General features: G+C 43.9%; 1 protein-coding gene and 1 non-coding gene across 9 annotated transcripts in view; both read left to right on the top strand.

Annotated features, from left to right (window-relative positions):
• KIAA1549 (KIAA1549 ortholog) overlaps nucleotides 1-27,393 on the top strand; it is a 158,107-nt gene that overhangs the window by 82,699 nt on the left and 48,015 nt on the right. For all 8 annotated transcript variants that reach the window (XR_010127000.1, XR_008503730.2, XR_010126998.1 and 5 more), the window contains 4 exons: nucleotides 1,453-1,630; nucleotides 6,052-6,236; nucleotides 18,886-19,082; nucleotides 21,038-21,153. Coding sequence is in view for 4 of the 8 variants with exons in the window: in XM_063667866.1 (XP_063523936.1) it covers nucleotides 1,453-1,630; nucleotides 6,052-6,236; nucleotides 18,886-19,082; nucleotides 21,038-21,153 (676 nt within the window). In the remaining 4 variants the exon portion in view is untranslated. The remainder of the gene's footprint in view (nucleotides 1-1,452; nucleotides 1,631-6,051; nucleotides 6,237-18,885; nucleotides 19,083-21,037; nucleotides 21,154-27,393) is intronic.
• LOC129041761 (U6 spliceosomal RNA) lies at nucleotides 24,237-24,343 on the top strand. The gene has a single exon (XR_008503917.1). It is a non-coding gene; the product is annotated as a U6 spliceosomal RNA (small nuclear RNA).

Here is a 27,393-nt window from a genome sequence, read left to right as displayed (position 1 = left end):
GGATTTTGGGGACTGTGATTTCTAGAAGAAGAAACTATACTTTTTAATTTTATTAGAACTTTTAAAATGGAATAAGTAGGTACATGGGTAGAGAGACAGATGGATATAATCTACTTCCTTTTCAGTAGATCTTGGATAGCATTCCATTCTAAAAGCTAATAAAAAATTAATCACCACTGTACCGTTGTCAGGGAGGGAGTAGGTGGTTGGGGAACAGAAGTGGTCAGGAGACTGGCTTTGAAACGGCAACCAGAGGGCAGGACAATGAGTCCTTCTCAGGACGAAGCATAAAGAACAGATTGTTGAGGGAAGAGGTTTGGACGTGTGTTGTTAAGGATCTTTAGACACGATCTGGAAGAAGGAGTTCACAGTGAAATCATGAAGTTGCTGATCTGCCAGAAGTTTCCCATGGTGAAGGAGGGGTCCAGCAGCTGTGTCCAGAGCACAGGGCGGTGTTACAAATCCATACGTGTGGACAGAGAAGTAGCAGCTGCATGTTGCCAATGGCAAATGTGGAGACCAGCAATTTAAATGGCACGTGTAAAATAAGGAGCTTGGAGCCCTCGCTGGTGCTTTTCTCAGGACAGAAGTTCAGAGTTTTGCTGGAGTCTAAAGGGGTAATAACAATGTTGCATATTATTAGAGAAATAGAGTGAAATGAAAAGGTATGATATGTCAAGTGTGCTAGATTTTGAAATAAGGGCATAAAAAACTGCCTTTTGACACCAGAGAGAGAGAAGTTTTGGGATGAATCAAAGTATTATTTGACCCACAAGATTATGAATTTATGAGGTTTATTGTCCATAGACCAGTGGTGGGTGGGGGTGATTTTGTCCTCCAGGGTGGATCTGGCAGTGTCTGGAGATGTTTTTGGTTGTACCTTGGGTGGTGCAGGGTGGGGGCACCTGGTGGGTAGAGGGCAGGGATACTACTAACCATCTACAGTGCAACCCATGTCAAGGGATTGTCAATAGAGCTGAGGTTGAGAAGCCCTGCCCTAGAAGAATGAGGAGGAAACACCAATAGGCTGAAGAAAGGATTGGGTAGAACCATTAATAGTTTCAGAGAACCAGGGATGTACCTAATCCTCCAGTTAATGTTGGGAGGATGATGCTCTCTTATGACGTGGTCAGCACATCAGAGATTGTGGGGATGATTTTAGACCACCTGGACTCGCCAGCCCTGGTTCTGTGCAGCCTCCCTGCCCCTTTGCCCCAGAAAGGATGTAGAGCGAGATGAGGCAACCTGTTACTCCACACAAAGGAACTCTCTACTGTCCCTCTTCCCATCAACAGAGAGCACCATGGTGATTCTGGGCCCCTGAATGGCTTACAGAGCTTATTATGAGGATTGGAATAAACCCTGAGTGACACAGTCAGGATTCAGCAACCTGAGAGAGGGCATCTAGAAACACGAGCTTCTGCAATGTGAATGGTTTCTGCTATCTTTCAGGTGGTAAATGTGTCAAGGCTGGAGGGAGATGACAATCCTGTACAGCTCATCTACTTTGTGGAGGATCAAGATGGAGAAAGACTCAGTGCAGTCAAGTCTTCGGACCTGATTAACAAGATGGACCTCCAGAGAGCAGCCATCATCTTGGGTTACCGAATTCAAGGTGCCATTGCCCAGCGTAAGTGCCTGAGGTGTTGTTGTCTGTGCTGTTCTGTGCTGGACTCCAAAGCCAGGCTCGTTCTGACAGTGAGCTCTGAATGTAAAGCATTCCGATGTGTGTATAACCCTGATGGTGAAGTGCCAGTTGTTAAAATTCATTCACCAAGACCTTCTTTATTTGGATTTCAATTGCTTGTAGGTTTAGCCTCCACTGCTGTTTTTTCTACCTAGCATTTTGTAGGTGGGGTGTTATAGTGATTTATAGTACATCAACTGTAATATCTGTCCCTCTTTCCTGTACTACTTCTTTTTTTATAAATTTTGTCTGAGGCAGAATAATGTGTTTGCTCTGTATTTATTCCAAAATCTTCTGTGTCATATTTTGAACATTGGCGGGGACAGTGAGTCATGCAGGAAGCTGGGAGGTGCACCCTGAATTTATTGGCTTCCTTCAGGGTCTTTTAACACAAAGAAGTCCTTGATCCTTCCCCTTTTCAGTCCTGTTTCTCTCCCACCTATCCTCACACCACTCCACAGTGTAGACAGAGGTATTTTGATGTTTCTTTATTATTGTTGGAAGGTTTCACTCCTGCCTGCCTGGCCCTGGCTGCTGTCAGTACTTTCCTTTCCACCTCACAGATTTGTTTGTGTGTGTGTGTGTTTTTTTTTTTTTGAGATGGAGTCTCACTCAGTCACCAGGCTGGAGTGCAGTGGCGTGATCTCGGCTCACTGCAACCTCTGCCTCCCAGGTTCAAGTGATTCTCCTGCCTCAGCCTCCCAAGTAGCTGGGACTACAGGAACGCACCACCATGCCCAGCTAGTTTTTGTATTATTAGTAGAGATGGGGTTTCACCATATTGGCCAGGATGGTCTTGATCTCTTGACCTTGTGATCTGCCTGCCTTGGCCTCCCAAAGTGCTGGGATTACTGCAGGTGTGAGCCACTGTGCCCGGCCCCACCTCACAGATTTTGAGTATTTAAAATTGAAGAAAAAGGAGGCACATGGAAGAGTGTATTTTTCTAAATAGTCCTTTAGGGTGTGAATCAGATTCCTCTTTTTTTTTTTTGAGAAAGGGTCTTGCTCTGTCACCCAGGCTGGAGTGCAGTGGCTTGATCATAGCTCACTGCACCCTCAAACTCCTGGGCTCAGGTGATCCTCCTGCCTCAGCCTCCTGAGTAGCTAGGACCACAGTCACCACCACTGCACCCGGCTATTTTTTTCTTATTATCTGTAGAGACAGGGTCTTGCTATGTTGCCCAGGCTGGTCTTAAACCCCTGGCTCAAGTGATCCTCCCACCTTGACTTCCCAAGGTGTTGGAATCCCAACCATGAGCCACCACACCTGGCCCAGACTCCTCTTTTAATGTCAGTGTTTTTCCTTTATGATCCTGCAAGCAGTCTTGGTGAGAGAATGGTGAAACTTGCTCCCAGCAATAAAAGGAGAGGTAAACGTTTAGAGGGAATTCAGCATCAGAGAATACAGAAAACTCTTTATGGAGAACATGTAGGAGATAAAGACAATTTTTTAAAAATGATAGCTTTAAAATTATCCTTCATAGGAGAAGGTTTTTATGAAATCTGTACTTGTCCCTGGAGACCAACCAAGATGAGAGCTGATGGGCGTAATTTCTCTATTTTATGGAAGATGATGGGAGAGTTTAAGCAAATAACCATTGGCAGTTTGTGTTTGTGTATGTGAAATATGATCACATATTGATGTGTTCTCCTCCAAAGCAGTGAGCAAAAAATAACAAAAGCACTTCGTTACAGTTCTTCATATATGCTATTCCTGATTGTAGGAGACGTGCCCTACTCCAGCCAAGCACTTGACATTTTAAACAGCTAATTGCAATAGAATATAGGCACCTTTCAGATCTGATCTTGCACCTCTTTTTCTCAGTTTTGTACCGAAAACCACATGGGTAAACATCCTGGGATCTCAGGGCTGGCGATTGAAGGAAGCCTCAGCCAACACCAGGGATAGCCCAAAGGCAGCCCCAGGACACTGGTGTCAGGGCCCAGTTTGATCAACCTCTGCCTCATCAGGGTTTTCCTAGGTTAGAGTAAGAAGAGGGCAGGTGCGGTGGCTCACACCTGTAATCTCAGCACGTTGGGAGACAGAGGCAGGAGGATCATTTGAGCCCAGCAGTTCAAGACCAGCCTGGAAAACATAGCAAGACCCCATCTCTACAAATAATAATAATAATAAGCTAGCTGGGCATGGTGGGGCATGCCTGTGGTCCCAGTTACTTGGGGGTCTGAGGCAGGAGGATCACCTGAGCCCAGGAGGTTGCGGCTGCAAGTGAGCTTGATTGTGCCACCACGTTCTAGCCTGAGTGACAGAGAGAGACCCTATCTCAAAAAGAAAAAAACAAACAACCACACCCACAAAAGAACTAAGAAGAGTGTCTAGTTGTCTCAGCTTCTCAGTTTGATTCTGTCCCTACTTCTATATTGTCCGTTGCTTTTATGCAAAATGAGCTACATATATTAACTGTATTCAGCCCAAATTAAAAAACACAAGTTTTTCACACTTCGTTGCTTTTTACCGCATCCCATGCAGCCTGTGCTGTAATCTGTGCTTTTTTCCCTGGTGCATTTGATTTAGAATGCTTGCTCCCTCCCTTGCCACTCCCTTAGGTGTCTAAACCCAAAGTTAAACCAGCACCAAGAACCCTTTTTGTTATTACGTCTTTGAGCACATACCTTTTGATCCCATAGCAGGTGTTAACCATCATAGGATATGAAAGGAGCATAAGACTTAGTCCCTGCCCATGACAACTGAGATGTTTTTGAAAAGACAAGATTTGGCGTCAAGACCAGATGAAAGAGTGCAGAAGCGTGGCACTTCACGGATTATCCATTTATATCACAGGAAGCATTTTAAATGAGCAATAAGGCACCGTGTGCAAAACAAAGAGCTAGTGAAGGACATTAAGTGGCCGAGGAGTTGAAGTGCACCTGTCCTAGGCTGTGAAAGAGGAGTGGGGGCCGGGTGGGGTGGGTGTGGCAGCAGGGTGGGGAGTGGCGGATCCAAAATGAGTAAGATTTGCTTCGTGTGAAAGTGGACAACTGGTAGCTTAAATAACGCCGTTTCGATGAGTCGTGTTTCAAAGGTTTAGGGAGAGACACAGGTGGGGCAATGAAGGCAGTGCCTATGGGACGCTTATTAGGACTTCAGTTTCCAAATTAACACAGTGAAGCTTCACTTTGGAAAACATAAGGATCATCTTCCTTCTTTTTTTATTGCAGTAAAATATACATCAAGAAATGTACCAATTTAACACTTCTAAGTGTATACTTCAGTGGCATTCAGTACATTCACAAGGCTGTGTAACCATCACCACTGTCCATTTCCAGAATTTCTTCATCATTCCAAGCAGAAGCTTTCTATGAGTTTTTTCTAGATACCTCATATAGGTAGAATCATACATTTTGTCCTTTTGTGACTGGCTTGTTCCATTATCATGATGTTTTCAAGGCTCATCTGTGTAGCAGCATGTATAGAATTTCCTTCCCTTTTAAAGCTGAATGATACTCCGTTGTATGGCTATATCACATTTTGTTCATTCATTCATCTATGGATGGGCATTTGAGTTCTTTTCATCTTTTAGGCTGTCGTGAATAGCGCTGCTGCAAACATCAGCATCTCTGTCATTTTTCATTGCTGAAGGGGAAACGACCGGTTGCACTGGTGCGCATGTCGTATCTCCTTACTCTGTTTTGCTTTGTGTTTGGCACTAGTGCGATATGAAATTATTGGGTGATTCATTTACTTGATCATTTCTCCTTTCCCCCACTAGGACCTAAGCACCTCAAGGGACTTCGCTTGTTCATTGTTGAGTCCCAACTTTCAAACTGTGTCCAGCACACTTAATAAACATTTGTGAACACAAGAAACTTGGAGTAGTGAGGGAAGGGAGGAAGGAAGGGTTTTCTTCCATAAACTCCTAGTTGAGATGCATGTGCTTTATGTGATCTGGGAGGGTGTGAGTCCTGTGGTACTTGATGCGGCAGGCAGGACTGTGTTCTGGAGACACAGCTGTTTTTCTCTCCACTCTTGAAGAGAACTGCCTTTGTACAAAGTTGTACAGAACCAGTTTTGGTATGGAAATATCCTGCAGTGATAAGTTAGGGGTGAGCTAGTAGAATAAACTGGAAATCAGGAGACCTGGAATTAACCGAGCTTTGCCATTAATTCAGCCGTGTACCTTTGGATATATCCGTATGTCGTTGTGATCCCTGATGTATTCTAGATGTAACATTGTATGTTGTGTTTCTCTGCTGGTCACATTTCCTGTCATCAGGAGATTAGAACCTGGAACCAGCTATCTTGAGCTGAAATGTCAGGGACTTCTGAGTTTCTCGTAGAAGACACGTGCAATCTAGTACATGAGTGAAGAAAGAATTTTTGAAAGACCTTTCTTCCTTGTCTGCAGCTGTCGACAGGGTGAAGAGGCCGTCTCCAGAATCCCAGAGCAACAACTTGTGGGTCATTGTTGGCGTGGTCATCCCGGTGCTGGTGGTAATGGTGATTGTTGTCATCCTCTACTGGAAACTATGCCGCACGGACAAGCTAGACTTTCAGCCTGACACTGTGGCAAACATTCAGCAGCGTCAGAAGGTAAGGGGCAGCTTCTTCCCCCAGTGTTCCTATAAGCAGTTTTGTGGGGCAGGGATAGGATAAGTTCGGGCTCTTGATACTGAAAGATGGGGAAGAGGGAGGGCTATTATGGAAATCTTCTGGCTTTAATGGTGGCATCGCTTTGCCTTTGTTTCTGCTTCCTGAAACCCTCCTTCCGTGGTAGTAAATACAGTCCAAGAATGTGAAGCTGTATAAAAGCCTAGCCATGACATGTGCTCCAGGTTCTACAGTGATTTTATTTTATATTTTTTGAGACAGAGTCTGGCTCTGTCGCTCAGGCTGGAGTACAGTGGCGTGAGCTTGGCTCACTGCAGCCTCCGCCTCCTGGGTTCAAGCGATTCTCCTGCCTCAGTCTCCGAATAGCTGAGATTACAGGTTTGTGCCATCACACCTGCCTAATGTTTGTATTTTTAGTAGAGACAGGGTTTTGCCATGTTGGCGAGGCTGGTCTCGAACTCCTGGCCTCAAGAGATCTGCCTGCCTTGGCCTCCCAAAGTGCTGGGATTACAGGCATGAGCCACCGCACCAGGCCGAATTCTGATTTATTTTACCCCTGGATATTTTCAGAGGATAGGAGCCAAGGCAGACTTTCTCTATTTCGTGTACAACTCCATTGGTCAGCTGCTTTATTTTGTGTTCACCCTATTTGGAAGCCCACTTACCCACCTTGATCATTAAAAACGAACAATACATACCTTGAACATTTTAACTTAAAATATATGAATGGACATTTATTTGCCAATCCTTCAACATATCCCAAGTCTTGTTTTGTTTTGAGTATTGGTCTACTGAGAGGAATCGTGTTTGGTCTTTCTTACAATAAACAACACCCATAATGTGTCAGTTTCAGGTTCCAGTTTGGGTTTCTTTAGAGAAGAGCAAAGCTACCTGAATGCAAAGTTCTCTCGATTTTTTTAATACCTCCCTCCCCCCACTCCCTATCCCCTAATTTTGCAGACTTTTGAGTTAATTCACTCACACCCTAATTTGACAGCAGATTTTTTAAGTAACCCGTCTTTCCTATGTCTTTCCAAAGCATTCAACTTAAATTTTTATAGAAATAGCAATTTTCTTTTCCCACGTATGTTTCAACAGTTTCCACAGTATTCGAGGGTCACGTCAGCTTTCAGAACAAAGACATTGACTTTTGGTCAACACTGAGCTCACCTGGTGTGAGCAAAAACATGCCAGGCCTACAGGAGCACTCACTAGTACAGCATAATATCAGTCAGCGTGTTTACCAAGGGAGTGGAACGAGGTAGTCAGTCCACTGTTATTAACAGTCTGCTGGATTAACATGCACTCTCCGTGGGTCTCCCAGATTTGGAGGACTCATTCTGCTTTAAAAGCTTGATAAAAACAAGCAAAAGGCAAAAAACAAAGAATAAAAGATTGCCCTATTTATTTTTAAACTTTATTTTGGTTGTCTTCGTATGAGAAATTCTGCATATTACAAACCTAGACCTGTTGAATGGAAAAAAAATATGCATTACTTTAAAATTTATTTGACTTTTGTAAAAGCAAAGAAAGAGTATTTGTCTTTTCATATGAATTAACAAAAAAATGCAAAATATTTATTAAATTGCAAGCTTATGGCTATCAAGTACATGAAAAGCACTTTATACATTAATATTATGTTTGTTGCCTATCTTTGTTTATTATTTACACAGTCTGCTAAGATTCTTTTGTTGTTCTTGTTATACTGGTGAATGGCATGGGGAAACCTGGAAAAAAAGTGCTGGGTATACTAAATGATTCATAGTGTGAATTTCACTGTAATAAGATCAATAATAGGTTTGGAAATGTTTTTGTTCTGGTGAAGAGTGTTGTTACAGAGGGAGTTAACCAGTGTAGACGGTTATGTATTTAGGTCTTTTATGGGCCACATTTCCTAATGTATACACTGCCATGGAAGTCCATCTATTATCTGTAACTTCAATAAACTATCAGAGGACAGCATCTCTTGGGGTCAAAATGGAATATTCCCCAAGCTTTCTCCTTCTCTCACTTGTACTTCCTAAACATTTTCAAGTCCCAGATGTGGCTGTAAATCAAATGGACAGAGTTTCAGATGGAACTTCCAGCCCTTAGAGCTGCTCTTTTTCCTCCAGGGCTGCAAAGATCTGCCTGTACATCCTGACAACAGATTTACAGAAAAGGTCCTGCAGGGAGGATTCCCCAAAAGAATAACTGTCTTCTGACACTGTTAGGAGGGCAAACCCTTGCCAGTGTTGCAGAAGCTCAGTCTTGTTTTGCTGGCACAGGAACCCACCCTATAGATTTTGTCATGTGTTTAAAATGGGAAAATGATGCTGTTCATTTAGTTTAAAAACAAATGTCTTTAGTTTATACGTGTTTCTTTTAAGGTTATGTGGCCATAGCAAAGGGCCTCTAGCCTCGTTCTCAGGGTAATTTGCAGAGATGTCACCCCTATGACTTCAAGAGCTCTGTCTCCTGCTCATGTGGCTATTGTCTCTCTCTCCGTTCTGCTCTCCCCACCTCCTGATGCGCCTCACCACTACTCTCTCAAATCCTTCAGCAAATCCCAGAGCTGCAAACATCTGGAAACAATAAATCTGCTGACCTAAAATCCACACCCCCCTTCCCCTTGTAACGAGAAGGAAACCTCTTCAGATTGTCTGGGAGTAGATTAATTTTGAAATATGATAGGAGGGAGAGGCCATTCTGTCTTGTTTTGAGGCACAGCCTTTGCTTATTTTCAGTAATAAAGAAGAAAACCCCATGCTTTCTTTTATCTGTATTCTCTATCTGTAGACTAAAGTCATCATTTGTTACTGTTGCCTAAAAAACTCCAGCCTGGATCCTCTTCATCATGAATGGCATTGGCTGGATGCCACTGGCCTCATGGAAACTTATTCCTTCTGATGGGGGATAGTCCACACCTCATTATTGATGTCAGACCAGAGCTCCTGACTGCCCTTGGTTGCTTCTAAAGGGCAGCACTTTGGGCAACCGGCTGGAGCTGCCTCAGGCACTGGGTGTCACTCACCAAACATTGAGCATTTGCTCTGAGCCACGCCAGATCCGGCTCAGTTACCAACACAAATAGCACGCGATCTCTGCATTCCAGGGCTTTAGCAAGGGAGAAGGACGAGCCATCCGAAAGCAGACATCCAGGAGTATAAGGATGTCTGGAGAACACAGAGGAGGGGGGCACCCCACTCGCAGTGGTGGGGTACTTCCACCTTCTTCGAGGAGGTGACGCCAGGGCTGAAGCTTCACGGTGGAGATGAAGGCGGGCCCATTGGGGGAGTGGAGGGCAGCTCAGGAAGCTAGAGCAAAGGTCGTAAAAAAGGGCACAGCCGAAACCCAGGTGGCAGAGAGCCAGGCCCTGGGGGGTTTTCAGGACATAGAAGGGATTGCAAATTATGCTGTAAGCAGTGGGCAACCATTGAAAGGTTTTCAGCAGGGAGAGCAGCTTGAACACATTTGCTTTTGGAACGATCCCTTTGGGAGGCAGTGTGGACAGTGGATTGAAAAGAGGCTCTGTGAGCATTTCGTTCCATCTCAGCCAAGGTCAGCTCATTCCCTATGGTTGCTGTTTGATTCTCTGCAAAGGTCCCCTGTCACATCTAACGTGTAGGTGGTCTCAGTTCACCCACAGCTGGCTGACCGTGCCGGATGTCGCCTGTGGGTGTGAGAATCTGGGAGCCCTGCTCTCCCAAACTCCGGGACCACAGGGTTACGGGAGTGCCCTTGTGGGGCTGCACTGAAGACAAACAGATGGCGATAACTTTGCCTTGTCTTCACCTCCTAAATGGAAACAACATGGTGGTTGTGGTGACTTTTCACAAATGACATCAATCAGGTAATAAATGCTTACACTGGCGCTTGCTACATGATGGCAAATTTTTATTCAGACACTTTTGGGATTTGCTCTGTGTTTCTATTGTCATCTCAACTCCTTCCCAGGGGCTCAGGCTAACCGGAATACTGCGGGCTTCACTGCGTTTTGTGCCACCTGGGCTGTATTGTATTTGTGGCCCACGTGTTCACATTCATCAGGCGTCTCTCTCATTACTTGGCTGACCTGCCCACCAGTCAGTCTCCTTGGCTTGTTGGTGACGTATTCCAGTGGGGCACAGACACTGTGGCCTATTCCCTCTGTGATATATTAAAGAGAGAAAGAACAAAAGAGCCATCCTTCTTCAGAAATAACTCAGTCCTAATATGAATATTTAACACTCTCATTAATCTTGATTCTTCTTTTATAAAATACTGATTAAACCTATGCTGCATGTGGGAGGGAGCTGGAGACATTGTATACCAGCCAGACTGAACTCTAGATTCTATTTTAAAAGAAGTGGAAAAACTAGAAAAAGTGATCTGGCAAGTAGAGATGAGACAAAAGAAGGTAATTATCTAAGGGAGGAGGGGCAGTGTTCCCTCTAGGTTTTCCTTCTGTGTGTAGATGGCTTTTGTTTTGTGCATAATACGCACAGACTGGTTGCCAAATTTCTATTGGTATAGAAGGTGATGACTCACTCAGTTTGTGAGAAGTGCAAGGATCTAATGGATATATTTAAAGATGTTGGTCAGAATCAACAGTAAGCTAATAGGACTTGTATATTTCATTTATGACACGTGCCCTTTTCTTGGTTACCCAAAAAAAACCAGTAAGTTTGGTACTTCAGTTGACTGTTTTGAAATTCATTTGGCCATCAGCTATTTCTTGAGGGACACTGTGTCACATCTTGTTGTTGACTTGACGAAATATTGTATCTAAATTCTTATTTACAACTCTGATGCCTTAGAATTCTTAGCTGTATATTAACTGGTCGATGTTTCGCCAATCAACAGTAATAATAATGCTGTCAGCATCATTTGTAGGGTACTTTGGCATTTATGAAGCATTTTCATGAATACTATCATATTTCTTTCCTACATGGGCCCTGAGCGTACGTGAGGGAAGACGTTTAGGTGCCTGGGCTTGGGCTACGTAGACCGCCCTATGGAGGCAATACTGTTTGTATTTTTACGTTGTTCACTTTGGAGACCTCCGCTTAGGGGAGGCCATCTGTAGCTCCTTTTCCAGTTTTGATAAAGCAAACCACCGAACTTGTTAAAAACAAAACAAAACAGTTGCCCAGTCATTAGAGGCATTCGCTTTCTTACTGGGAAGTATACCAAAAAGGATTTCAGCAAGATTTATTAAATGATGGAGGTGATGATTAAATGACTGCTTAGTATATCTGTTTTCTTTCGCTTAGTGGCACCTTGTATGTAGTTAAATGAGGTGCTGCTGGGGTAAAAGCAACCCCGTAAAATTGGAAATTGCTCCTGTTAGGATTTTTATCATCAGCTGTGAATAAGTGGCATCCAATATCAATTTTCTCAGGCATCTGAAAAAGGCTTGACAGATGGACATTTGAGAATTATATAGATGGATTAGTATTTCATTTCAAGATGAAAATAATATTTATAATTATGTATTTCATAAATTAGGACCGCATGTCAAAGTCTGAGAAAGGAATCATCTTAATCACACAGAACGAATTTTTTAATGTACAGGAGGGTTACCTCTTAGCTTGCCTAATTTTTCATCTACCTATATATACATCAATGGTTTGCTTTCAAGAGAGCAGTTGAATCTTTGTGGAAGTTTACAACAAAAGGAAAAAATATTCGACTAGTAAGTGTGGGGTTTCGAAAAGACACACAGATGCTTGCTGTTAAGTACATTATGGTAGAATCCAAACATGTTGCTGTGTAGTTAATCTAAATCCAGTAAGTACACAGGGACAACAAATAAACCAGCAGAGAAAGGAGTCATGGACCAGTGAACAAGTGACATGCATTCAAGCAACCTGGACACAGATGTGCAGTATCCAGTAATCAATCATTTGAAAGAAGTGAATGAAAGTATCCTGCAAGTCTGAGTAAATGTGCAGGAAAGTATACAGTATTAACTCAGCTCTCCCTTATTTGTTCTTTTGAAGTTGTAATTTTGATCTTCCGGAAGTAAACATGGACCTTTTCACCGCTTTTTCCTTTTAATACAAAATATGTTGTTAAGACCCCAACTGAGTCCCCGTGGACAAGGGTGCCTGCCAGGCTTTCATTCCTGAGGATGGTGAGCTCGCGGAAAGTGTGTGCATTGTGGCACCTTGGGTTTCCCACACGCTGCTGAACAGATCTTGAAGATTACAGTTGTCACATAGACAGATAAAGCACAGAGCCCTGTCATGAGTTTGTCCCCTGGATAAAATGAGACAATGCCCTTGGCATTTCTCATTGCCGTCCTCTTCCCTGTTCTCCTTGGATTCTTCTGCGGGAGTGAACTGTTCTTCAATGGCTGGGAGATGGTTGAGGGGAAGCTATGAGATAAAACCCTCACTGCTGCTGCTGCTGCTGCTGCTGCTGCTGCTGCTGCCGCCTCCTGTGCAGAATATCTAAGTTCACAGTTTCCCAGTGTGGAACGAATTATCCTATTTCATGGCTATATTTCTCTCTCAGTTCTTTAAGAGAGAAAGCAAGCCATACCACAAGTTTATTGTGTCTTGATTGACCAAGACCAGCATTTTGAATTGTGATTTTATTTGATGTTCCCAAGGTTTCTACATCTCTGGGCAGAGCACCGCAGGAAGCTGCTGCATGGATGACAGGCGGGCCTCTGTTCTGTAAAGTGGGAGGACTTGGGAAAGGGAAGGTGGGAGGGGGAGCCAGCATGCTGCCCGGACCACAGGCACATGCTGGACAGCTCTCAGGAAAATCACTAGTGTAGGGAGGGCTTGTACAGAGGTGTGCATCTGGAATGATCCCTGTAAAAGGGCTGCCTGCTCCTAGAAAACTGTGTGTCTGCCTCCTGGGGTTTGGGTAGACCAGTTGAAACTCAGGGTGCTAGTCCATGGGTCACAGATGAGAAAATAAATGTATTTTATTTAAATACATTTTTAATACATGTATTTAAAGAAACATCTAATGATGAATTTATTTTATGTAAATAAATATTTAATAATTAATTTAAATAATTTACACAAGTGCTTAATAAATTTAATTTAAATAAATATTTAATAATAAATAGGCCAGGCATGGTGGCTCATGCCTGTAATGCCAGCACTTTGGGAGGCTGAAGCAGGCAGATCACCTAAGGTCAGGAGTTTGAGACCAGCCTGGCCAACATGGTGAAACCCCATCTGTAATAAAAAAAATATACATAAAATTTAGCCAGACGTGGTGGTGCACGCCTGTAGTCCAAGCTACTTGGGAGGCTGAGGAAGGAGAATTGCTTGAACCCAGGAGGTGGAGGTTGCAGTAAGCCAACATCGTACCATTGTATTCCAGCCTAGGCAACAGAGTGAGACTCCATCTCAAAAAAAAAATCATAATAAATACATTTATTTAAATAAATAATAATAAATGGGGCATGCAATGGAGCAGCAGGTTTGGGTTTGTCATTTGCAGAACAGTGTTCTTGGGCTGAGGGGCTGTTATGCTCAGGAACTGCTGAAGTGGTGGAGTGGTGTACTCATGTAACAGGAGCTCTTTAATCAGAAAACAGACGAAGTCAGCTTTTGCCTTTTGTTTCATTTTTGTAAACTGTATTTACTGTAAGTTTTGTCCCCCTCTGCTGGCATAAATCATTATTGCAGATGACATTCCTTCTACCCATTGATCCGAGAATTTCAGCTTATAAAAGACCTTAAGGCCGGTCTCAGTGGCTCACGTCTATAGTCCCAGCGCTTTGGGAGGCCGAGGCAGTAGGATTGCCTGAGCCCTGGAGTTCAAGATCAGCTGGGCAATGTAGCAAGATCCTGTCTCTACAAAAAAATTTTAAAATATTAGCCAGGTGTGGTGGCACGTGTCTATGGTCCCAGCTTCTTGGGAGGCTCAGGTGGGAGGATTGCTTGGTCTTGGGAGATTGAGGCTGCAGTAAGCTGAGATTGTGCTACTGCACTCCAGCCTGGGTGACAGAGCGAGACCACATCAAATGAAAAAAAAAAGACCTTAGGTCACAGACCTAAGCCACTGATGTTGTCACTCATTTGTGCATAAAGTTAGCACAAATAAGACAAAGCCTTTTGTGTCTGTGTGTAATATATTGTCTAAAATCACTCCTTAGATCTGTTTGGCCTTTGTCTTTTGACTGACAAGACTCTGTAGTGGTGTGTGTGTGAGTGGAAAAACTCAAACCATGTTTCTCCTCTGCTCTCATACCACACAACAGTCAACACGGGAGACTTCTGTGACCGAATTTGTGGGGGCTTTCCTCACACACCAAGCAGCAGTTATCAGCTGGCTGTCCTTGAATTCAGTTCTGACACTGTCCGCTGGGAGGTAGCCTCAGATCGTACAGGTGGAGGGCTCAGTCCCCAAGACTGTCCTCCTCCACCCGCACCAGTCACAAGTGTAGGTCTCCAGAACTTCTGACCGACTGGCTTCAAGTTGAGGTTCCCACCATCGCTTTTTGGGTTTGATTAATTTGCTAGAGCAGTTCACAGGACTTGGGGAAGCACTTACTTATGTTTACCAGTTTATCACAAAGGATATGTTAACAGGAAAACCAAACTCTGTAAAATATCTTAAAGAGGTTTATTCCGAGCCAGTATGAGTGACCGTGGCCCTGAGAAAGCAGGAGCCCAAGAAGCGGTGAGTAAATGGCCCGAGGCGGTCAGATTACAATTTGGGTTGATACTGTTGCCATTGCGTCTGGCTGGGGCCATCATTGTGGGTGGTAAAGGCCAAGACAGCTGCAGGTAAAGAAAGGCAGATTTATTAGAAAATGTATGAAGATAACGTTGCAAGGGTGCAGTGGCCAGCACAGCAGAGAAGGGGCTGTCGGGCAAGAGACAGGGGCAGGAGGGAAGTTTTATGAGTCATGCTGCTGGGGCTATGAGCAGAATGAGGTGTTTGGGAACAGGATGTCATGCCAGCAGGTTGTCTGTGATGAGCCATTTCTCAGAACAATTGTTCTGCCCTACCTGGGGACCCCTTCTGCATTGTTACTTATCAGGACTCCACATATACATTTTTTTAAATTTTTTTTTTTGAGACAGAGTTTTGCTCTTGTCCCCCAGGCTGGAGTGCAATGGTGCGATCTTGACTCACCGCAACCTCCGCCTCCCGGGTTCAAGTGATTCTCCTGCCTCAGCCTCCTGAGTAGCTGGGATTACAGGCATGTGCCACCACGGCCGTCTAATTTTGTATTTTTAGTAGAGACGGCGGTGGGGGGGGGGGGGGTTCTCCATGTTGATCAGGCTGGTCTCGAACTTCCGACCTTAGATGATCTACCCGGCTCGGCCTCCCAAAGGGTTGGGATTACAGGCGTGAGCCACTGTGCCCAGCCCTCCACATAAACATTTTAAGGAGACAGGAGTTACAGGAAAAGAAATAACCCAATACATAGAAGCTCGGCCTGAAAAGGCGGGATATCTTGAAGTGAGGGGCTTACAAGTCATAGGTGTGTTTTAGGATTCTTTAGTTGGCAATTGGTTGAGAGAGTTAAGTTTTGTCTAAAGACTGAAAGTCACTTCAAAGGAATGCTTAAGTTAAGGGGTCTGCTGTCTGCCATGTGTTGCTATACCAGTCAGGTTAGAAAGTAAGCCACATTATACCGGGTTAATTTAAAAAAAACAAAAACAAAAACAATTTAACCAGATTTTATTGTTTGTAGGGTGTGACTTAACACTCCTTTGCATGGCTTTAGGTCTTGTTTATAATTTGGTATCTTATTACCACAAAGAATCTGTTCTGTCAGTCTTATAATCTCTGTTTTAATATTAATGCTGGTCAGTTTTGCCTAAACTCTAAAAGGGAGGGGCTGTAATGATGCATGTCCCACCTTCCTTCGTGCTACGGCCAAGAACTCAGTTTTTCAGGTTTCTCTGAAGTCCCTTTGGCCAAGAGGGGGCCTGTTCAGTAGGTTGGGGGCTTAGGATTTTATTCTTAGTTTACAGATATTACAAAGCGCAAGCGTACAGATGAAGAGATGCATAGGGCGAGGTACGGGGGGACTCGGGGGTGCAGAGCTTCTGTGCCCTCCGTGGGGGTGCTACCTTCCAGGAACCTCCACAGTGTTCAGCCTTCCAGAAGCTCCCTGGACCCTGCCCTTTTGGGTTTTTCAGGTGGCTGCTTTACATAGGCCTGTTTGGCTATGGTGATCAACTTAACCATTGGCTATTGGTGATCAACTTAACCTTCAGCCCCTCTCCCCTCCCTGAAGGTTGGGGGGTGGGGCTGAATGCCCTGACTCTTGTATCACGCCTGGGGCTCTGTGGTGAGCAGCCCCCATCCTGCAGCTACCTCGGGGCTACTGGCCGTCAGTCAACTCACTAGCCTGCAGAAAGACATCCTCTGGAGACTCTATGTATTTTAGGAGGTGTACGCCAGGAAACGGGGATGAAGACCAGATAAGTGTTTCAGAGTGTCACCTTGTGGGTGTGGAATATGCCTGGCCAGGAGGGAGGGCTTCAGTTTGCTTTTGGCATTCCATGGAGGAGACCATTGCTATGCAGTTTATTTCCCTGTGCTTTGCAAGCTTGAATTAAGGAAACAGTTAATACCCTGGCACTTTTCATGTCATCAGAAATACTTTATTGTCCACATTTCTGCATACCTTGGAGAGTCTTTCCAAGGGCACAGTGGTTCACGCCTGTAATCCTAGCACTTTGGGCGGCTGAGGTGGGTGGATCACTGGAGACCAGGAGTTTGAGACCAGCCTGGGCAACATAGTGAGACCCCATCTCTACTAAAAATACCAAAACATTACCCTGGCATGGTGGCGTGCACCCTTAGTTCAAGCTACTTGGGAGGCTGAGGCAGGAGAATCGCTTGAACCCAGGAGGCAGAGGTTGTAGTGAGCCAAGATTGTACCACTGTACTTCAGCCTGGGTGATGGAGCCAGACTCTGTCTTTAAAAAAAAAAAAAGAAAAGAAAAGAAATGTGAACAATACAAATAGCTTTTTTTTTTTTTTTTGAGACGGAGTCTTATTCTTTTACCCAGGCTGGAATGCAGTGGTGCGATCTCAGCTTACTGAAATCTCCGACTCCCAGGTTGAAGTGATTCTCCTGCCTCACCCTCCCGAGTAGCTGGGATTACAGGTGTACACCACCATGCCCAACTAATTTTTTTTTTTTTTTTTTTTTTTTAAGTAGAGACGGGATTTCACCATGTTGGCCAGGCTGGTCTCGAACTCCTAACCTCAGGTGATCTGCCCAATTCGGCCTCCTGAAGTGCTGGGATTACAGATGTGAGCCACTGCGTCCAGCCAACAAATAGCATGTTTCATGACATAATATCTTACCACAGCTTTAGAAGCTGAGGCCTGGCATCCCTAGTTGCAGGCTCAGGGGTCTGTCATGGGTTTGGTGTGGGGTGATGCTCGTATCCCTGGAGAGGAATCCTGCATCCACTGGTTTGAGTGGGGGATGTTTTTGAAGAGCCCTTTCTCCTTCAGTTTTGTGCCCCATTACTTCTTTTGACCACTTCTTTCTAGAAATTCTTTGTTCCCTTTGCTTCTACTACCTGGAACTTTCCAAATTCTTCTGTTTCTCTGAAATTACATTCTATTTTCTTCCTTGCTTCCTTTTTCTCTTCTTAGCCCCAAACTATTAGATGTTCTCCAACACTTTATCCACAGAATCTGTATTTATGTTGAAAAACTCAACTCCCCTACCTGTCACCTTTATGTGGGTGGTTCTTGAAGTCACATCTGAGCTTGCAAGTTCCCCCAGGCTATGGTTCCCCACCTCCAGCTACACCAAGCTGACATCCTTTGGGGCCTCAAATTAAGTGTTTTTGAAACGAAACCTGTCATTTTGTCTCAAGCCATCATTCCTATATGACTCGCCTCTTTCCCTTAATGTCACTTTCACGCTTCACAATGCCCCTGCCCAAAAATTCACGTCCCCATTGGCTTCTTTCTCTTCCTTTGCCTCTCATGTCTATTTGGCTTCTAGGTCTTTCTGCCCGATCCCTAGAGCTGTTCATTCCTTCCCATGTTCACTGCTAAGATTTGGGGCTCATGTCTTTGTGGTTTTATGCGCATGGCCAAGCTCTCTTCCTGCTTCCTTGGTGTCCTGTGTGCTTGTATTTTAGAAATCTGCCTGTTTAGAAATGTTTAGTGATTTTCTGATTTCCCAGAGGGCCAGCTCCAGAAGCTGGCGTTTTTGGAATCATCCATATACAGACTGGACTTTTCTCTCGTGCTCCTATGCTCTGACCCATCTAGCATAGCCAATGTGATTTCTTCCCAGGCCTCAGTGTTCTCTGGTTCCTGATATGATCTAGAACATTCTCTTTGTAGCCTCCTCTTTCTGTTTCCAAGTCCTGTCTGTTCTCAAGGCCTGGCTTTGGTCCCCATTACCCTATGAAGAATATCTTGCTCCTGCCACATGGCACATGGTATGCTGCTGTGACAGCAGGTCAGGTGTTGTCCTAGGGTCTAGCTATTTAATCCTTGTACTCTTGTTTAATCTTTCACAAGTGCCTGTCTTCTCCTGGAACTCTGGGTATAAACAGAACCTGGCACGCAGTTCATATTCTAGCGATGCTTGTTGGATTGGAGTTGTGGAATTGCCAGCACAGTCTTGGGTCAGAAGTTGTGCTCCTCTCATCAGCCTTGGATTCCGGGTTAACAATCTTGTTTGTGTGTGTGTATGTTTCAGCTGCAGATCCCTAGTGTGAAGGGCTTCGATTTTGCTAAGCAGCATCTGGGTCAGCACAATAAAGATGACATATTGATTATTCATGAGCCAGCGCCACTGCCAGGACCTCTGAAGGACCACACCACGCCCTCGGAAAATGGAGACGTGCCAAGCCCCAAGTCAAAGATCCCTTCCAAGAATGTCCGTCACAGGGGAAGGTTATTATTGGGCTTTCTGTATTATTCTTTGTTGCAGAGCATGCTTCTGTTATCAGGCTGTGAGTTTCTGATGTCACAAGGGCTGATGGTGAGTGCAGCCCTGCATGTGCAGCCCAGGAGACTGATGACTTGCCCAAGGTCACATACGAGCCCAAGAGTGTTTCCAAGCCACTCTCACGGGCTGCCAAAGAAGGCTGTGTGATTTCTTTCCCCACATGGTTGAAGATCATGAATCACTATCTGTGATGGTTTGGGGGTCCCCATCAGACTTGATTAGAGATTGACCAGCTCATGTGTATATATCCTGAGGGGAGCATGCTAGGCCCCATGGAGATAATATCAGAAATAACATAGAAGGAGTGCACGGCACATGGTACACGCTCAGCCTGTGTGGGCCGCTGTGTCCATGCCTGGGATGCCAGCAGCTGCTGTGACTTCATTGCTTTGCCTGCAGGTGACCTTCATCACATCCTCCTGTGTTTGCTTTGTTTTTCTCTGGCTGCTCACGTATGTCACCTTTGTCAGGATATCACACAAGACTCTTCACCGCCTCCTCCCTGCCTCGCTCCCCATTCCCGCTCTCAAAGTATAGCACATGGAGAATTGCCTATTAGTTTTCCAAGCTACCTGGAAGCCCCTCCTCACCCTCTGACCCCGTGAGAAGGGCTGTAGCTCTGTGAAAGAAGACAGAGTTCAGAATCGGGTTTGTTAAGTTGACTTTCCATCATAGCACCGTCAGGCTTTGGCTACTGAAGCCTCCTGTTGTCAGCCTTTCTTTGAGCTTTGGAACACTAAATCCTGATTTCCTGCTAAGAGCAAAAAAAAGTGTGTGATCATACCAACATTTGAAACGATGTCATGATTTCTGTCTTATCAGGAAACCTACCCCAGGGGTTCTGGCCTAGTTTTAAGAATGTAATAGATGTCAGAACATGATCTTTACAAAAGAAAATGAGTTATGTAGAGAGATGCTATTTGATTAATTATTTTGCAGGCTAAGAATAAATGGAATCATTGAAGATTATTTAATATGCAAGTAAAATTTTGCAAAGTATTTTTTTTTCTTGCCTGGTAGCCTTGACATTGACATTTAGTCATGACAGTTCAATGGTCTGCATGGTTAATACAATGTTTTAGCATCTTTCTGGGCACCAGAATGTCTTGGCATTCCACATTGTCATTGAAGCCAGGGAGCCTAAGGAATCAGGGAGCCAACTGATGAAGGAATTTTCCCTGGTGCAAGCTGGGTGCCACGGTACTCATGCTTTTTATATATAGAATCAAATCTCAGTGTAAGCACCTTCCAAAGATCTGGAGTTATTTGGGGTGACTGCAGAGCTACTCTAGCATCCTGAGGATTCTGCAGACCTAGTTAATCCTGAACCCCTCTCCTCTCACTGACACGCTTGTGGCCTTGTGGGTGGCTCAGCCTTTGAGGCTCCTGTGGGGCTGCCCTAGCCTGTCCTTGTCTCCTCTCACTGACACGCTTGTGGCCTCTCGGGCCACTGAGCCTTCAAGGCTCCTGTGGAGCTGCACTAGCTGGTCCTTGCAGTTCCTTCCAGCTCCTTCCACTTGGTTCTTTTGTAATGTTAAGGTCCTGTTTGATCCAACTCATGCTAAACCCAGACTGCTGGTCCAGAAAAGACTGGGGGCCAGGGGCTGGGCCTTGAGCCGTGGTAACTGTGGGACCTTCCTCCTATCTGGCACTTAATTGTCTAGCATTTGTTGAAATGCAGCCTGCTGAGCCATTTAGTAAGCCGCGTTAATCTGTCTTCAGGAGGTGACTGTGGTGTTAATGTGATCCTTGAAGATACTGTGCTATGGAATAATTTTTTGGACCGTTTCATTTCTGCTGGTTTTGCCTGGAAGCCTGACTTCCACACACAAATTAATGGGACTTTCTCCTTTTCATTCTTTCTTGTTTCTAATGTTTGCAATTCATTTTGTGTCTGCAGAGTTTCTCCCTCAGATGCTGACTCTACGGTCAGTGAAGAGTCCAGTGAGAGGGACGCGGGAGATAAGACGCCAGGAGCCGTCAACGATGGCAGGTCCCACAGAGCCCCGCAGAGCGGTCTGTGACTCTTCTGGTTCTTCCCATTAAAAGTAGTCCCTATGAGAGTCCGAAGACTAGGGCCTTACACTACTTCAAATGCTAAACCCTTAAAAAAGAAATCTGGGAAATGGAAAATTCGTCATTCCTATGGTTTCTTAGCACCAGTTGTCACCATCTAACGTGGTATTGGTGTCTGCTTTGGGGCCGGGGATTCACTGGGGTACGTGTTAAGGTTAATAGCCTCGCTTCACTCTAGTTAAGAGTCCTCACGATTTTCCTGCCCAGAGGTCAAGGAGGAAGCACACTGAAACCAGAGTCTCAAAAACTGCCCCCAGGATTCAATAGCTTTCTTAGGAACCAATTCAAGGATTCACAGGTGTCAGTCAGAAAGTTGTTTGTTTATCATAGGCCCAAGTCCATTATGTTTAGTTCTGTTCCTAGATCTTTCTTCCAGCAGGTGGTTTAGTGTGATCAGATGGTTTAGCATGTTTGCTTTGGGAGTCACAAACAGCTTCATAGGCCAAGTATAAAATGAACTTCATTCCTGTTCTAAAGGGTATGACTGTTAAGGCTGATGCACTGTAATAAAGTGAGAACCACAAGTCTTTAGACTTGGGAGCATTTTTTTGGAGTGATAGCAAGGTAGCTTGTTTTTAGTGTAATAGGTTGTATTAAATAGATGTGCTACTGCAGCTGTTGTATTTACTGGAGGTTTATTTTTATTTAAGGATTGCATTTCAGTAATGCAAAGATCATTGGGAGGCCTCAGAATATTATTATTACTATTTTTTTTTTGAGACAGGGTCTTGTTTTATCACTGAGGCTGGAGTGCAGTGGCACAGTCCCGGCTCACTGCAGCCTCGACCTCCCAGGCTCAGGCGATCCTCCCACCTCAGTCTCCCTAGTAGCTGGGATTACAGGCCTCTGCCATCACACCTGGCTACTTTTTGTATATTTTTGTAGAGACGAGGTTTCACCGTGTTGCTCAGGCTGGTCTTGAACTCCTTGACTCAAGTGATCCATCTGCCTCGCCTTCCCAAAGTGCTGGGATTATAGGCATGAGCCACCACACCCGGTCAGGATATTATTTTTAATAGTAATTTTTATACTTACCATTTTTAATCATAAATTTCTCTGTATGGAAACGCAGTGCAGAGTGAACTGTATTCTAGAATTGAACAGACTGGACAGAAGCCCAGGGGCCTCTCCTCTCACTGACACGCTTGTGGCCTTGTGGGTGGCTCAGCCTTTGAGGCTCCTGTGGGGCTGCCCTAGCCCGTCCTTGTCTCCTCTCACTGACAACGCTTGTGGCCTCTCAGGTCGCTCAGCCTTCAAGGCTCCTGTGGGGCTGCACTAGCTGGTCCTTGCAGTTCCTTCCAGCTCTTTCCACTTGGTTCTTTTGTAATGTAAGGACATCCCCTTAGAAAAAGGGAAGAGTTTTTTCTTTGGATGTGGTTTTTCAAAATCTTAAAAATTATTTAGTACCATGGTAACAGATACTGTTTCAGATAGACAGGATTAGAATCCCGTTTTGATCCTCGGAAAGAAATATTTTGGGGGGCGTGGAAAGAGCTCTGGATTTTTCCAAGTTCTGTTCATTGCTTATCTGAGAAAACCTTACTTTCAGTGCCTGCATTTAATGCCTTCTGATGGTATTACAACCAGTATATTTATAAGAATAACAAAAATCAAACACCACTCTCAACATAGGCTCAGAATCCAGGTAGTAAGCATCACAACTCTGGGACCAAGAGTTGAATGTGAAGGAGAGAAGTGAATTAGATGATTTTGTGAATATTAGAAGCTCAAATGCTGCTGTTATAATTTGAAGAGATACCAGAATCTCTACATTATTTTCATGTTGTAGAAAGGTAGTTTTCTCAGAATAAATATCAATTTACTTTTAGAACTTTGTTTACTTCTTAAAAGGTGCCATAAGATAGCTTTAATGCTGCTGTGTAGGTATTTTATTACTTGCATAGAAAATTAAATATCCTATTTTAAAATATTCTGAGTTTTTCTCCTAGCTTTCAGTTATTTTATTTTTTAAAATTTTTTGCTTTTTGAGACAGAGTCTCTTCCTGTTGCCTAGGCTGTAGGGCAGTGGTGCGATCTTGGCTCACTGCAACCTCTGCCTCCCAGGCTCAGATGATTCTCATGACTCAGCCTCCTGAGTAGCTGGGATTACAGACGTACACCACCACACCTGACCAATTTTTGTATTTTTTAGTAGAGATGGGATTTCGCCATGTTGGCCAGGCTGGTCTTGAACTCCTGGCCTCATGTGATCTGCCCACCTCGGCCTCCCAAAGTGCTGGGATTACAGACGTGAGCCACCGTGTCCGGCCTGTTTTATAATTCACATAAAAATCTTTCTTTTGTTGAAAGTCGTAGTGAAGTAAAAATTAATGGAGGTGGGGAGTGGGGAGGGAGGCTGCTTGAGATCCATTATGGAGCCCTCTTCCATGTTGCCATGGGACCAGCGTTTCCTCTCACTCCTGCGGGTGGCACAACTACTGGCTCTCTTTGGGCTTCTTGGCAAGGCTGTTGACGACTGTCCCAGGTCATGTGGCGTGTTAAGGACCCACCTTGCAATGGAAGCTGAGAGAACACTGTTGTTTCAGTTTTGTTAAATTGGAGGTTGTGCTTTATTCCTTTTCCAGCTGACTGTTTTTGGAAGGTGACTAGGCCCTGACACATACCCTCATGGCCATCTATGAACCCTTAAGAGATTATTTACTCAAATGTCACTGTGTTCACAGCCATGGCAGCTTTAAAATAACTCACATCATAACCACTGGATCCCCTTAGTGAAGATGTGAAGGGAGAGATGAGGTAGGAGATGGGCTGCCATTGCTGCGTCTGTGCATAATTGTAGTTTTTCTCTCTCTCTCTCCCTTTGTCATCAGGAATATACCAAGTAGGTAAGGATTGCAAAATACTCAGCATTCTTTTATGCTCTCCTTAGATTGCATGTGTGCAAGTGTGTGATTTTTAAGTAGTTAAAACTTGATTCATTTGAATTCCACAAATTCCAAATTCTAGAATTTCACGTGCAAACCAAGCTGACACTGACTTTTGCACGTGCTAAGGAGCTTGCAGTGCTCGCTTCAGCAGCATATAGACTAAAATTGAAACGCAATAAAGAAGATGAGCGTGGCCCCTGTGCAAGGATGACATGCATATTGGGGAAGCATTCCATATTTAAAAAAATTAAAAGAGTTTGCAAAATAGTTTAAATGAGATTGAGTACATATAACAATGAAGTTTTTCAAGTAATTTTGGAGTACTGTACCATTTATAAAATGATTGAGATCGTGAAGTATAATTCTCATCTTTTCATGAAGGCAGATTCCCAGAGACCTTTTCAAGGTAAAATTTTATAAACATAGTGGAGATGACTGTAGTCATTGAGTCATCCGTTTAGCATATGTTTGCTAAGTGCCTGTGGTCAGGGGCTGGTGATACAGTGTCAGGTGCTGGTGATACAGTGAAGATGAGATAAATGTGATTGCTGTCTCATAGGATATTAACGTGGGTTGCACACATTAGTAAAGATGTGGTTTTCCAGCCTGGGCTACATAGCGAGACTCTGACTCTACAAAAAAAAAACAGAAAAAATCAGCCAGGCCTGGTGGCGTGTGCCTGGGTCCCAGCTACTGAAGAGGCTGAGGTGGGAGGATGGCTTGAGCCTGGGAGGTCAAGGCTGCAGTGATCTGTGATTGCATCACCGCACTCCAGTCTGGGTGGCAGAGCGAGATCCTGTCTCGAGGGGGAAAAACAAAAAAAAAATTTTTTTTTTGTTTTTTTACTTGTAAATAATGAAATAATATTTCTTTAAAAATGCTCTCTTGCTTTGACATTTTAGTAATTCAGACTGAACTTTTCTCTTTCATTCTGCTTTGTTGACATTATCCTGTTCTATACAATCCTATATGCTGTAATTTTTTATTTTTATTTTTTATTTTTTTGCTTACCCAGTCTCGAGTGCAGTGGCACAATCACAGCTCACTGCAGCCTTGACCTCTTGGGCTCAAGCAGTCCTCTCACCTCAGCCTCCTGAGTAGCTGGGACTACAGGAGCATACCACACCCAGCTAATTTTTTATTTGCTTTTTGTAGAGACGAGGTCTTGCCATGTTGCCCAGGCTGGTTTTGAACTCCTGGGCTCAAGCGATCCTCCTGCCTTAGCCTTCCAAAGTGCTGGGATTATAGGCATGAGCCACAATGCCCAGCCTTTTTCTTTCTTTTTAAGATTTTTATTTATATTTTAACTGATGGTAAGAAAACATATAAATTTGTGGTGTACAACATGATGTGTTTTTTGCTTTTATTATTTTTAGTTTACACATAATACTTGCAAATATTTATGGGGGACATTGTGATATTTCCATGTATGAATATACTGTGTGATGATCAAATCAGGGTAATTAGCATATCTGTCACCACAGACAAAGTTATCATTACTTTGCCTTGAGAACATTCAAAATCTGTTCTTCAAGCTAATTGAAAATATGCAATAAATTATTAGAGTTACCCTACAGTGCCTACAGGTGCTCAACCCATTCCTCCTCTCTAGCTGTGCACTTTTATTTTTATTTTTTTGAGACATGGTCTCACTCTGTTGCCCAGGCTGGGGTGCAGTGGTGCAGTCATGGCTCACTGCAGCCTTGACCTCCCAGGCTCAGGTGATCATCCCTTCTCAGCCTCCTGAGTAGCTGGGCCTGCAGGTGTACACCACCACGCCGGGTTATTTTTTGTGGAGATGGGGTTTCGCCATGTTGCCCAGGCTGGTCTAGAACTCCTGGGCTCAAGTTACCCTCCCGCCTCAGCCTATCAAAGTGCTGGGATTACAGGTGAGCCACCATGTCCAGCCTCTAGTTGTGCTTTTGTATCTGTTAACCAACTTTTGTCTGTGTCCCTCCTCTTCCCTTCCCAGCCTCAAGTAACCTCTAGTCTACTCTCCACTTCTAGATCAACTTTCCAGCTTCCACATATGGGCGAGAACAATGCAGTGTTTATCCTTCTGTGCCTGGCCTATTTTACTTAATGTCATCCAAGCTTGTCCATATTGCTGCAAATGGCAGGATTTCATTCTTTCTTGTGGCTAAATGATGATGTTTTGATATGTGTATGCATTGTGAAATGGCTAAATCAAGTTATTTAACATATACATTACCTCATACTTATTTTTTGTGATAACACTTAAAATCTACTCTCTTAGCTGTTTTCAAGTGTACAATATATTGTTACTAATTATAGTTACCATGAGGTACAATAGGTATCTTGACTATATAGTAAAATTTATATCATTACTTTTAAAAAATAATTGAAGAGAAAGGTGTTTTAATCCCAAGTTCCTACTTGCCTTAAGGCAGGATTCACAGAGCATTAATCTCTGTGTGTCCATTGTACTTTGTACTAATCATTATTACCCAGGGAGCTTTTTTAGAAAAATTGTGCAATGCATAGCAAACAATAATATATATTATATAATTATATATATTAATATATGATATAGAAGTATGTAATATGTAATATATAATTACTGATAGTCATATATTACTAATTACTAATTATATAATATATTACATATAATATACAGTTCTATAAACAAAAATATATAGTAATATATAATATGTGTGATATAATTATATAATATATATGTGTGATATAATTATATAATATATATGTGTGATATATATTATATGTATATGTAAAAAAATTAAAAGCCCCTCTTTTCAGCCATGTTGAAGGACTGGGTTCTGGGCAGTATGGAAGCCGGAAGATTTTCTGCACCTCTTATTTCCTCTCCTCCGCTTGGTCCCTCAGCTCTGTAGAGTGGCCCGGGGTTTGTACATCCCCTCCTTCTCTGGTCGCAGTCTGTGAACAGTTCAGCGAGGATGAAGCAAGGGTCGTGACTACAGTGGGAGGGGGTGAGCCGGGCTCTGGACAGGAGCCCAGTCTCAGGCTGCCGCTCCAGTGGTACCCAGGCAGGGCTGACAGCCCAGTGGGGAGGGGCTTTTTTTTTTTTTTTAATGCCTGTCACCTTTGTCTCCCAGCAACCCAGAGGTCTCTGCCACCCTGGAGAAAAATGATCCCACTTCTAGGTATCAGTAGCTTAATGGGCTACCCTCTGTGACATTTGTTGTTACTCTGTAAGTCTGGGTTAGCAGGGCTAGCCTGTCTGGCGAAGCTTATGATCTCCTTTTAGGCATTATGCCTGCAACTTGAGTAGCTGCCACCGATGAATAGTGGT

The sequence above is a fragment of the Pongo pygmaeus genome, chromosome 6 (assembly GCF_028885625.2).
Source record: "Pongo pygmaeus isolate AG05252 chromosome 6, NHGRI_mPonPyg2-v2.0_pri, whole genome shotgun sequence".
Classification (NCBI taxonomy): Eukaryota; Metazoa; Chordata; class Mammalia; order Primates; family Hominidae; genus Pongo; species Pongo pygmaeus.
The sequence above is the reverse complement of the archived record's forward strand: the minus strand, read 5'-3'. Positions and strand labels throughout refer to the sequence as shown.